The 13,549-nt window shown below is 41.5% G+C and overlaps 1 protein-coding gene across 3 annotated transcripts in view; it reads right to left on the reverse strand.

Annotated features, from left to right (window-relative positions):
- Positions 1-6,984: 6,984 nt before the first annotated feature.
- The window catches only part of LOC127847059 (lysine-specific histone demethylase 2-like), a 53,558-nt gene continuing 46,993 nt past the window's right edge, over positions 6,985-13,549 (reverse strand). For all 3 annotated transcript variants that reach the window (XM_052378642.1, XM_052378644.1, XM_052378643.1), the window contains exons 18-19: positions 9,044-9,196; positions 6,985-8,123 (exon numbers count right to left, since the gene is read on the reverse strand). In XM_052378642.1, the coding sequence (XP_052234602.1) occupies positions 8,025-8,123; positions 9,044-9,196 (252 nt within the window). In that variant the 3' untranslated portion in view covers positions 6,985-8,024. The remainder of the gene's footprint in view (positions 8,124-9,043; positions 9,197-13,549) is intronic.

Genomic DNA, 13,549 nt, shown 5'->3' on the forward strand with positions numbered 1-13,549 from the left:
CATCCCCCCTTAAAAAGAAGCAGTGGAATATTTTTAGATTGGTCACTTGGATGGTAGGCCAGTCACTTGGATTGCAGGTCCATCAGCTGGATGGAAGATAGGTCAGTTGGATAGTAGGTCAGTCAGTTGGATGGTAGGTCAGTCAGTTGGATGGTAGGCCAGTCAGTTGGATGGTAGGCCCGTCAGTTGGATGGTAGGTCAGTCAGTTGGATGGTAGGCCAGTCAGTTGGATGGTAGGTCAGTCAGTTGGAAAGTAGGCCAGTCAGTTGGATGGTAGGTCAGTCAGAGGGTAGGTCAGTCAGTTGGATGGTAGGTTTTTCAGTTGGATGGTAGACCAGTCAGTTGGATGGTAGGTCGGTCAGTTAGATGGTAGGTCAGTCAGTTGGATGGTAGGTCAGTCAGTTAGATGGTTGGTCGGTCAGTTGGATAGTAGGTCAGTCAGTAAGATGGTAGGTCGGTCAGTTGGATGGTAGGTCAGTCAGTTGAATGGTAGGTCAGTCAGTTGGATGGTAGGTCAGTCAGTTAGATGGTTGGTCGGTCAGTTAGATGGTTGGTCGGTTAGTTGGATGGTAGGTCAGTCAGTTAGATGGTTGGACAGTCAGTTAGATGGTTGGTTGGTTAGTTGGATGATAGGTCAGTCAGTGAGATGGTTGGTCGGTCAGTTAGATGGTTGGTCGGTTAGTTGGATGGTAGGTCAGTCAGTTAGATGGTTGGTCGGTCAGTTGGATGGTAGGCCTGTCACTTGGATGGAAGGTTGGTAACTTGGATGGTAGGTCAGTCAGTTAGATGGTTGGTCAGTCAGTTGGATGGTAGGTCAGTCAGTTAGATGATTGGTCAGTCAGTTAGTTGGTTGATTGATCAGTTAGATGGTATGTTGGTTAGTTGGATGGTAGGTTAGTCACTTGGATGGTAGGTCAGTTAGTTGGATGGTAGGCTAGTCAGTTGGATGGAAGGTTGATCAGTGAGATGGTAGGTTAGTCACTTGGATGGTAGGTCAGTAAGTTGGATGGTAGGCTAGTCAGTTGGAGGGTTGGTCGATCAGTTAGATGGTAGGTTAGTCAGTTAGATGGTTGATCGATCAGTTAGATGGTATGTTGGTTAGTTGGATGGTAGGCCACTCAGTTAGATGGTAGGCCAGTAAGTTAGATGGTAGGTCAGTCAGTTGGATGGTAGGTCAGTAAGTTGGATGGCAGGTCGGTCAGTTGGATAATAGGTCGGTCAGTTGGATGGTAGGCAAGTCAGTTGGATGGTAGGTCGGTCAGTTCGATGGTAGGTCGGTCAGTTCGATGGTTGGTCGGTCAGTTGGATGGTAGGTCAGTCAGTTGGATGGTAGGTCGGTCAGTTGGATGGTAGGTCAGTCAGTTGGATGGTAGGCCAGTAAGTTGGATGGTAGGTCAGTCAGTTGGATGGTAGGTCAGTAAGTTGGATGGTAGGTCAGTCAGTTGGATGGTAGGTCAGTCAGTTGGATGGTAGGTCGGTCAGTGGAAGGCAAGTCAGTTGGATGGTAGGTCGGTCAATTAGATGGTAGGTTGGTCAGTTGGATGGTAGGTCGATCAGTTAGATGGTAGGTTGGTCAGTTGGATGGTAGGCCAGTCAGTGGATGGTAGGTCAGTGGGTTGGATGGTAGGTTGGTCAGTTGGATGGTAGGTCGATCAGTTGGATGGTAGGTCAGTGGATTGGATGGTAGGTTGGTCAGTTGGATGGTAGGTCGATCAGTTGGATGGTGCGTCGGACTGACGCATATCATGAGAATTCTTTGATCAACAATAAGGTGGAGACGTCTATTGATGTTGAAGTAAATAGTACAAGGATCAAGGTCGCAGATGATATCGCTTCTTGGGAGGAAGAACAGAATCCTATTAATATTGAAGTCAAAGGTCAACGTCACATGTGCTTCTCACAGTAAGTTATTTTGAGAATACTTTGACGTTTTTTTAATTCAATTGGTATAATTACTATTGGTTTGCGACCTTGACATTTTGACCTGAAAATCAATAGATATCTTTTTTTAACCAAAGTAGCCAGTATAACTTGCATGCCCATGGGTCCTTGAGCCGTTAGTCAGATGGGGTAACAAATTTCATTTTTATAAGCTCTTGTGACTATGACCTTTGACCTCAAAATCAATAGTTGACCTCCCATTTACTCATAGGAAACCTGCTTTCCATTTATCATGATCATAGGTCAAAGCATTTAATAAATATATTGAGGAAACAAACAAAACATACCCATCGTTATCTAGAATTGTCTCGAAGTGGGGCATAATAAGTTTATTTCATTCTTTGATAATGTAGGAATAAACAATCCATGGAAAGCCATGCAAATGTCTTATTTACCAAACCTTCAAAAGAAAACTTTTATTCAACAAATATTTAGTTGTACATTACACTGCACCACAGGTGGTTAGCGTGTGGCTATGATATTAATTAGTGAAAACATCATTTTGAATGATAAATAATCATATTATAACGAAAAATTAACTTTTCTGAAAAAAAAAAATTTCACTATCAAATATATATATAACAAGGTATGCAACTCAAAATCACCCCAAAACGGGGTGCATCGCTTTGAACAGCCATATCTTCATCAATTGTGCAGCGATTTTCACGATCTCGGTCTTATTCAACGCAGAAATGAATTTCCTTTCTGGAAATGTATATGTCTTGCAATATTTTTACAAATGCTGGGTCAACTTTTAAGAAATAACACGATACACAACACGCATGACCCAGTTGACAGTGATCATGTATTCTTTATGAATGAAATCTCCAGTTGTAAAGACACACCTCCGCATTGGACCAATGAAATCACTCGTATGTTTAAAATGTCAGTTAGTTGAAATGTATGTAAACAAAGGTTTCAAACGGCGCTGGACAGTTAGTCTTGATGCAGAATGTAACGACAAGAACGGTAATAATGTTTTTTCATACGTTTTATTGAATTATGGTATCGAACTACATGAACTTTGTAGGGAAGTTGCCCTTTACTCCGTGAAGATTTCAGTCTTAAAGACAGCATGATCACTGTCAACTGGGTCATGCGTGTTGTGTATCGTGTTATTTCTTTTACTATTTCGGGTCACCGTGACCTTGACCTTTGACCTAATGACCTCAAAATCAATAGGGGTCATCTGCGAGTCATGATCAATCTACCCATGAAGTTTCATGATCCTAGGCGTATGCGTTCTTGAGATATCATCCGGAAACCATTTTACTATTTCGGGTCACCGTGACCTTGACCTAGTGACCTCAAAATCAATAGGGGTCATCTGCAAGTCATGATCAATCTACCCATGAAGTTTCATGATCCAAGGCATATGCGTTCTTGAGTTATCATTCAAAAACCATTTTACTATTTCAGGTCACCTTGACCTTTGACCTAGTGACCTCAAAATCAATAGGGGTCATCTGCGAGTCATGATCAATGTACCTATGAAGTTTCATGATCCTAGGCCCAAGCGTTCTTGAGTTATCGTCTGACAATCACCTGGTGGACGGACTGACCGACCGACAGACAGACCGACATGAGCAAAGCAATATACCCCCTCTTCTTCGAAGGGGGGCATAAATATTTGAGCTGAAAACAATTCACAAAAACTTTTTTTTTAACATGTACAAAATGAGGGGATGTTTTCAATAACTGAATAAACAAGAGGGCCATGATGGCCCTGAATCGCTCACCTGACTCATTAAGATCAGATGAAAACTATGACCTCTATTGTCTACACAATGTTTTTCTATGATTTGACCTAGTGACCTAGTTCCTGACTCTAGATGACCCAAATACAATCCCAATCCAGATTTCATCAAGATAAACATTCTGACCACAGTTCATAAATATTGGATGAAAACTGTGACCTCTATTGTCAACACAAGGTTTTTCTATTTATTTGACCTAGATTTTTACCCCAGATGACCCAAATACAATCCCACCCAGATTTCATCAAGAATTCTGACCAAATTTCATAAAGGTTGGATAAAAACTGTGATCTCTAATGTCTACACAAGGTTTTTCTATTATTTGACCTAGTGACCTAGTTTTTGACCCCAGATGACCCAAATAAAAGCCCAACCCAGATTTCATCAAGATAAACATTCTGACCAAATTTCATAAAGATTGGATGAAAACTGTGACCTCTATTGTCTACAAAAGGTTGTTCTATTATTTGACCTAGTGACCTTGTTTTTGACCCCAGATGACCCAAATACAATCCCAAACCGGATTTCATCAAGATAAACATTTTGACCAAATTTCATCAAGATTGGATGCAAACTGTGACCTCTACTGTCTACACAAACAAATTGTTGACGGACAGACGCACGGACACACGCACAACGGACGCCGGACATCACACAATCACATAAGCTCACCGTGTCACTTCATGACAGGTAACCTAAAAATATGTGTCGGAGATAAACATGAACAGTTGTGGTTAAAATCCCATAGAAACAAAGGCTGTTTGTAAAACATGCATGCCCCCCTATATGGGCTATAAGTTGTAGTAGCAGCCATTGTGTGAATACGTTTTTTGTCACTGTGAATGGTGGTGGTGGTGGTGGTGTAGTAGTAGTAGTAGTAGTAGTAGTAGTAATAGTAGTTGTAGTAGAAGTAGTAGTAGTAGTAGTAGTAGTAGAAGTAGTAGTAGTAGTAGCAGTAGTAGTAGTAGTAGCAGTAGAAGTAGTAGTAGTAGTAGTAGTAGTAGTAGTAGTAGTAGTAGTAGTAGTAGTAGTAGTAGTAGTAGTAGTAGTAGTGGTAGTAGTAGTAGTAGTAGTAGTAGTAGTAGTGGTAAAAGTAGTAGTAGTAGTGGCAGTAGTAGTAGAAATAGTAATAGTAGACGTGGTGGTGGTGGTGGTGGTGGTACTAGTAGTAGTAGTACTAGTACTAGTAGTAGTAGTAGAAGTAGTAGTAGTAGTAGTAGTAGTAGTAGTAGTAGTAGTAGTAGTAGTAGTAGTGGTAGTAGTAGTAGTAGTAGTAGTAGTAGTAGTAGTAGTAGTAGTAGAAGTAGTAGTAGTAGTAGTAGTAGTAGTAGTAGTAGTAGTAGTAGTAGTAGTAGTAGTAGTAGTAGCAGTAGCAGTAGCAGAAGCAGTAGCAGCATTACAAGACCAATACTTAAGAATGATCAAATGGGAAAAGGTAACCTAGCACTGGCAGTAAATATGGGTCTCATTTACAGGTCAGATTTGGAATCTCTGCTGTAAAATGAGATTTTGAATGAATAAAGGGAGGCAAATCTGTAATAAAAAGAACATGCATAAACCGTAGTTGTTTCCCTTGTTTGAACCATGCTAAATCCTTACAAGTTTGGAAAGAATTGGATGAAAAATTTGGACTTTATTGCATAAACACCATTTTCTCAATTCAAGGGGAGGTAATTCTGTACTTCATGGACCAATAATGCTCATTTTTTGTAGGGTTCGTGTCCTCATTGATATAAAGACACTGTGCAAATTTGGAAAGGATCGGACAAAAAAATGTGGAAGATTTTTGAAAGTTTTCACAAAATAGGCAAAAACGAATAAACATGCAAAGTTGAACGAGCTCCTGCGGCCATGTTTTTTGACGAATCAAATTTCTTTGAACAACTTTTACAGGGGAGCCTTCAAAGGTCATCCCTGTGAAATTTTTTGAAAATCTGATGAGCGGTTTCTGACAAAATAATTTTTTAAGGTTTTTACCATATATGGTCATGGCGGCCATCTTGGTTATGTGATCAAATTTTTTTTAACAATTCTTTTGTCTCATGACCTAGGGATGCTCCACATGAAATTTAGTTGAAATTGGCTCAATGGTTTAGTAGAAGAAGATGTTTACAAATTGTTTACAGACAGACAGACGGACGGACGGACAGACGCCGGACGCTGAGTGATCACAATAGCTCACCCCGAGCTATCGCTCAGGTGAGCTAAAAATAAATAAATAAATTGCTACTGTAAACAGAAAAGTTCATTCGTAAATGCAGGTAATTTAATTTGCAAAATGTAATCCCTTAAAATGTAGACAATAAGAGAAAATTCTCAATAACTAAATATAACATTGATTTGCTAACATAAACAAAAAAGTCATTTGTTTATCATGAAAGAAGAAAAAATACTAACATTAAAATACGTACAAATCATTTATAAAATGGTTGCACAATTCAACATAGTACATGTCAACAAAAGTACATTGGGATATATACACATATATTACACATTGAGCATTACAAACAATCAAATACTATCAAGTTCTGCTAATACAACATCTATCAACATTCTGAAAAGTTACCATTTTAACTTAGCAAATGTTTCGCATGTCTTATACGGTCATTGGTGGTTAATAATGAAAAACTCACCATTAATAACTTATCATCAATCAGTTGGCTGGTAAAACCATGCATACATCTCTGCAGAAGATATAGTCGCATGATGAAAACTATCCAATTGGAATCATAGATTCAAAGTAAGCTAAAATAATATAGAGCTAGCAAATCGTTGTAAAGCTAGCAGGTCATGTGACATGACGATTCCATAAAAGGAATTAAGCACATCAACAACAGGCTTAAAACTAACCAGTGTCAGAATGCAGATCAAGTGATCATTGGGTTTCATTAGATCACATGATCAAGAGCCAGCCAATCAGTGTCAAGTTGGAAACAGGTCTTGTCACAAGGTCACATGATCAAACTCAACCAATCAGTTCAAGTTCCTGGTAATGTGACCATCCAACTTCATAACCACATAGAACAAGAGCTGTCAGAGGACAGCGCGCTCGACTATTCGGATGCTTGACATTATAATGTAAGCCATCATGGGGAAATTGTTCTTATTCAATAATTTATAAGACGATCTTTAAAAAATAAAAAAAGGGGGGGGGTTGAGAGGGGGTATAATGTGGGGTTTGGTCATTTATTAGACGATCTTTCAAAAAATAAAAAAAGGAAAAAAGTGTTGGTTTTTTTTTTTTGGGGGGGGGGGGGTAGGGGGGGGGGGGTGAGAGGGGGTATAATGTGGGGTGTGGTAATTTATTACATGATGTTTAAAAAAAAAATGGGGGAGGCAAGGGATATTGTTTGGGTGGAATCAATTGTGGTATTAAGGTAAGTGTTGTTTTGTCAATGTAATAATAAAATGTGATCATAAATAACGAAGTTATGGCAATTTCAGCAAAATGTGCAATTATATAAGTGTAAAAGGGGCCATAATTATGTAAAAATGCTTGATACAGTGGTCTGCTCTTGTTTATAGGTTGGGGTCATGTTGGTAAACAAGTATGAACATTTAAAAGCAATATGTCAAAGGATATAGGAAATATTTGGGGTAGTACGCAAACTTCTAACATAGATTTATCAATAATATGCATATTCTAAGTATAAAAGGGGCAATAATTATGAAAAAATGCTTGATAGAGTTGTCTGCTCTTGTTTATAGGTTGGGGTGATTTTAGTAAACTAGTATGCAAAATATGAAAGCAATATGTCAATGGACAATGAAAATGAAAATAAATGGGGTAGTACGAAAACTTTAACATTTGCTGCATATTCTAAGTGGAAAAGGGGCCATAATTATGACAAAATGCTTGATGATAGAGTTGTCTGCTCTTGTTTATAGGTTGGGGTCATGTTGGTAAACAAGTATGCAAAATATGAAAGCAATATGTCAAGTGACAATGAAAATAATAGGGGAAATACGAAAACTTTAACATTTGCACGCTAACGCAGACGCTCACGCCGACGCCAGGGTGAGTAGGATAGCTCCACTATATATATTTCATATATAATAGTCGAGCTAAAAATCAGCTGATCAGTTTAAAGTGGGCAAAAGGTCATGTGACATCATCACATGATCAGAACCCAGCCAATCAGTGTGAATTTAACAGGTCATGTGACATCATCACATAATTAGAACCCAGCCAATCAGTATGTAGTAACCAGGTCATGTAATTGATATCATCACATGATCAGAACCCCGCCAATCAGTGTGTAGTCACTAGGTCACATGACATCATCGCATGATCAGAATGGAACCAATCAGTGTGTAGTAACCAGGTCATGTGACGTCCACAAGGGCTCTGTAGATCTTTTCTGCCTCTCTAACACCACTCATGTATGCCCCTGTCAGTGTCTGTGGGAACTGACTGTGGGTTGCCTGAAGTAGACAGGTATACAAGATGAATACAGGGGCACATCAACCGTAGGCATGGATATTTCAATGAGAATAATTTGCTTACTAACAAACTTTGTTCAATATATTTTCATCATTTGGAATACAAAGTGCTGCAGCATTTATAAGTACAATTTATACCGGTATATAACTTTGTCCCCAAAAAGAACAGTAACTCAATTTGCTATTAAGTTTTTTAATGCCTTTCATTCTGGTACCATGAAATGTTGAGCTTAATACGGTTCAAATTGACTTATTTTTTTTCTTAACATGCACCCACTGGTAAAATACTACATATAACTTGGGGAATGAAGACACTATACTATTGGCAGAATTTTGTCAACAGCCATGGAATACAAAAACCGTCGGAGACGGGTGATGCTCCCCAAAGTTTTTTTTTGTAACAATATTGCACTATATATTCAGATAAAAGGAAACGTCTTGAGGGGCATAACTTTTGACAAAATAATACGATGGATGGTTTAGCAACTTAAAAATGTCAAAGGGCCATAACTCTGTGAAAAATCATCTGACTAGAACCCGCTGATAATATGCACATGTCCTCTTGGTAGTGAAGCTTCCCATAAAGTTTCATTGAATTCCGGTAATTAGTTGATGAGGAATAGCCCGGACAAGAATTGCACTATATGTACAGTTAATGGAAAGTTTCAAAGGGCCATAACTCTGTGAAAAATCATCCGACCAGAACTGGCTGATAATATGCACATCTCCTCTTGGTAGTGAAGCTTCCCATAAAGTTTAATTGAATTCTGGTCATTAATTGCTGAGAAATAGCCGGGACAAAAATTGTGCATGGACGGACGGACACACGCACGGCCAGACGAAGCGGCGACTATATGCTCCCCCCCAAATTTTTTGGGGGAGCATAAAAATTAGCTATTTACCTCCCCTGCAAAATATATTTTCTCTTGCACATCTTCTTGCATGTTATTGAATGCATTTGCCCCAGCGTTGACGGGAATGAATGAATACGCCATGCCAATATCAGCGGTCGAATACCATCTTGACACGTAGAACGCAGTGGGAAAGCTGGCATCCTGTAAGGGAAATGTTCAATAAAGGTAATATTACACTAATTCCAATTCCCATAGTTCCCATTACAAAACTGCCAACTTTAAAAGCATTTTTCTTGCCTCTCGTATTTATCAAATTTTGCAAGGTTGGTATCATGATAAAGATAGTTCTGTCCTCTTCCAATAATTGCAGTCAAAAAGGTACCTTCTCGCAACTTCTTAGAGTAAAACAAATTTTTCTAGTAAAATTCATTTTAATTAGTAATTACTTACCTGATATCATATGCTATTTACTCCGATAGGATCGTAATTTATCCGGAATTTTTCGTCCGAGGAATCCCACACTTTTTGAGAAACCCGTCAGGTAGGTCAGAGCGGTCACATAGTGCCATGTAGCCGCACAACCAAAACAGGACATTACCTAGAATCCACTCTTATTCCAATAAAAAATATGAAATATTAGACGAAGAGCGGGGTGGGAGGTGGGACTTACCGATATCAGGTAAGTAATTACTAATTAAAATGAATTTTACTAGAAAAATTTGTTTTAATAGCTTAATTACGTTACCTGATATCATATGCTGAATTTGCAGCTGAGGCGGGAAGGTTCGCGAAAATCTCCCCATCACAGCGGAACCCATATCTCGGGTTCTCAGCTAATCTTCGTTATTACAGTATTAACTTAATTCACGGATAAGCGTAATATACCTATGCCGTAGAAGATACTACCGTTTGTGCAACCACAAGGGGGCCCAACAAATACAAGTTGTCCTGTTGGCACTCCAGAGAACGAAGATAAAAAGATGAAAAAGTAGTCTGATTCCTCCAGAAAGCAGCTTGAAGCACGTCAGAGAGTGGGGTATGATTAATATATGCCCACGAAGCCGACATTGCTCGTTAATCATGCGGTCTAATCTTAAAAAGGGATGAATCCCTTGAAGAAAGAGAAGAGTAAGCCCTTTTTATAGTCGAGGCTACCCAACGAGAAATAGAAGTCGCAGACACATCGCCCCCCCCCCCTTTTAAGGGAATGAAGAGTCTCTTGCGAGAACCTCGAATAGACTTAACTCTACTAAGATAGAACTTCAAAGACCTGACAGGGCAGAGGAGTCTATCTTAGAACTTCAAAGACCTGACAGGGCAGAGGAGTCTATAATCATCTTCATTACCACAAGTTCTAGAAAGACTTGGGACCTTGAAGGGTTTAGAAGCCATTGAGGGGAGTTGATTTTTAGCAAGGAATCCTGGCTGACACAACAAGGTGACAGAGCCATCGGAGGAATCAAAACGAAGATGGCTTTCTTCGATAGAAAGAGCATGAATTTCACTTCTATGTTTGGATGAAGCCATGGTAAGAAGGAAAACGGTCTTCCAAGTTAGGAACTGTAAAGAAGCCTGATTAAGGGGTTCATAGGGAGCTTTAAAAAGCAATCCAAGAACACAAGCCAAATCCCATTTGGGGGTAAGAGAACGAGACACAGGACGTTTAAGTTCCATGGCTCGGATCAGTTCCGAAATGGCTGGGTCAGCACAGACTTGTGATGACTTACGAAAAGCCAAGGTATGCGAAAGCACAGATCTGTATCCTTTGATGGAGCTAAGAGAAAGTTTCTTATCATCAAAGAGATAGATTAGAAAATCCGCTATGCGTCTAGCAGAGGGATTGAGGGGATCAATTTTCCCTCGAACACACCAATTAGAGAAGAGTTTCCAGCGAGCATCATAGACTGCTCTGGTGGACTTTCTCCTTGCAGAGGCAACGAGCGTTGAAGCCCCGACAGAAAAGCGTTTCTTCTGCAGGGATTGCCTGATAACGGCCAGACGTGTAAGTGGAACATGTCTGATTCCATGTGAAGTCTGCCTCTCTGAGATAGGAGATCTGACCTGTGTTGGAGTTCCCTGGGAAATTCGCACAGGAGACCGAGAAGGTCGTTGAACCAGGATCTCCTGGGCCACCAAGGGGCTATCAGGAGGATCCGGCAAGAGCTCACCCTGATTTTCCCTAAGATTTGGGGAATTAGAATGGGTGGGGGATAAGCGTAAGCGTCCAGTTGATCCCAATCGAACGAAAGCGCGTCTACCACCCACGCTGCTGGTTCGTACACTGGACTCACATACAGAGGAAGTCTGTGGTTGTCTCTGGTCGCAAACAGGTCGACCAGTGGATAACCGAATGTGAGGAATATCTGATTGGCCACTTCCTGATGAAGTGTCCACTCCGATGGAAGTAACTGGTGTTTGCCAGACAAACCGTCCGCCAGGGCGTTGAGACGACCTGGTATGTGTTTGGACAAGAGAGAGACGTTTAGGCTCTTGCAAAGAACAAGTAATTTCATTGTTTTCAGATACAGGGAGTGAGAGTGTGTCCCGCCCTGTTTCTGGATGTAAGCCACGACTGATGTGTTGTCTGTCGATACCATCACACAGGAGTCCCGAAGATGTAATTAGAATTGAGAAACAGCTAGAAAGACTGCTCGCATTTCGAGATTGTTTATGTGCAGGAGAGACTCCTGAGGAGACCACAATCCTGATAATGTCAGGCTGCGGGTTCCAAGTGAGCGCCCCAACCTTCCATGCTCGCATCCGTTATGAGATGTAAAGACGGTTGCGGGGGAAGAAGCGGTACTCCTGCCAACAGGGTCTCCTCGTCTAGCCACCATAGAAGGTGGGGGACTAAGGACGGAAGGATGGGAATCTGTGTTAGCAGATTGTCTGGAGATCATTTCCATCGAGCTGAGAGATAATGCTGAAGAGGACGTAGGAAGAGACGTCCCAACTGCACGAAGTCTGCTACAGAGCTCAGGATTCCGTTGAGTGAGAGGAAATCTTGAGCTGTGATATGAGATTGGGACAGCACCCATCTGACCTTCAAAAGGAGGTCTGATACACGTTGCGGTGAGACCCTGACCCGATTGATGTGGGTCAGAAAATTCATTCCCACGAACATGAAATACTGAGAGGGAATGAGGTCTGACTTGGCTATATTGAGAAGGAGTCCTAAAGAGAGGAGCTCCTTATAAGAAAACTCTAGGTGTAGCAGAAGCAGTTGACGATCGAGCTGGTGTAAGCAAATCGTCGAAATACTGAAGCAGTTGAACCCCGTGTAATCGGAGGTGTGCGCTCACTGCGGCCATGAGTTTGGTGAAAACTCGTGGAGCCGTGGCCAATCCAAAGGGCATCGCCCGAAACTGGTAGACCTGGCCCTCGAAAGGAGAAGCGCAGGTACTTCCGGTAGTTGGGATGGATAGGAACATGGAAGTATGCATCTACCAGGTCCAAGGAACCCCCCCATTGCATGGGTTTGATGGAGCGCCGAATGAAGGCAGGAGTCTCCATCTTGAAAGTAGGTTTGACTAGAAACGTGTTGAACACTTTTAAGTCTATGACTGGTCTCCATGAGCCGCTTTTCTTTTGAACAAGGAAAAGGCGACTGTAAAATCCTGCAGAACAAGGGTCGTGCACCCTTTCTACCGCCTGTTTTTCCAGGAGTCCGAGAATGGAGTCTGGAAGTTGTGGATGCGGAGATACCAGATCTATTGGGACGCGAGAGAGTGGGGGCCTTTTTTCGAATTGAAAAGTGAGGCCTTGTGTGACAAGAGAATGAACCCACGCGTCCAAGTTATTTGGAGCCATCGATTTGCGAAGTGCATAAGTCTGGCCCCGACTGGTACCTCCGGCATCAGAGGTTGTGGCGGTAGAAAGGGGTATGACCTAGGGCTGACCTTTAGGAGGTCCACCCTTGCCGGAAGAAGGATTAAATGACTTCTTGTCCGCATTGGGTTTGCCCTTACTCCAATTTTGTTTTACAGAAGGCTTCCGATAGGAAGTTGTTCTGTTCTGAAAAGGAGGCCTATTTGTGGGCTGACGTGGAGCAGACAGACGCTTAGTAGGGAAACTGTCCCTTTTTAGCTAAGGAGGCATGTATCTGATCTTCACGATCAGCAGTAAGTGCCGACTGTATCCTCCCTCCGAAAAGAGACTCTGCTGTTAGTGGAGCAGTTCGAAGGGAGTTTACGCCTGATTCCAAAAGGAAATTATTGGGCAAGGAAGAGAGGATGAGGTCTCTCCGAAGCCTTAACATCTCAGACATAGACGACGCAGCGTTGTGAGATAAACACTGCGTAGTACGTGAAAGATGTATCAACAAGGCCCGGAGCTCCTCTGGGATTGAATCAGAGAGCTCCCAAACCAAGTTTAAGGCTGTGGCTGCCATGAGATCTAGCTGGTTAGCCAGACCTATGGAACGGCGTTCTCTCAGCTCCCAATTTTCCAACAGGGAAAGAGGGACTGATGTATGGGTAGATGATGAAGGCATTGTAAGTGACAGCTTACTAATGTCAGCATCAGGACCTGGAAGTTTGGAAAGGTCCAAACCGG

Source organism: Dreissena polymorpha, chromosome 10, assembly GCF_020536995.1.
Source record: "Dreissena polymorpha isolate Duluth1 chromosome 10, UMN_Dpol_1.0, whole genome shotgun sequence".
In the NCBI taxonomy this organism is placed as follows: Eukaryota; Metazoa; Mollusca; class Bivalvia; order Myida; family Dreissenidae; genus Dreissena; species Dreissena polymorpha.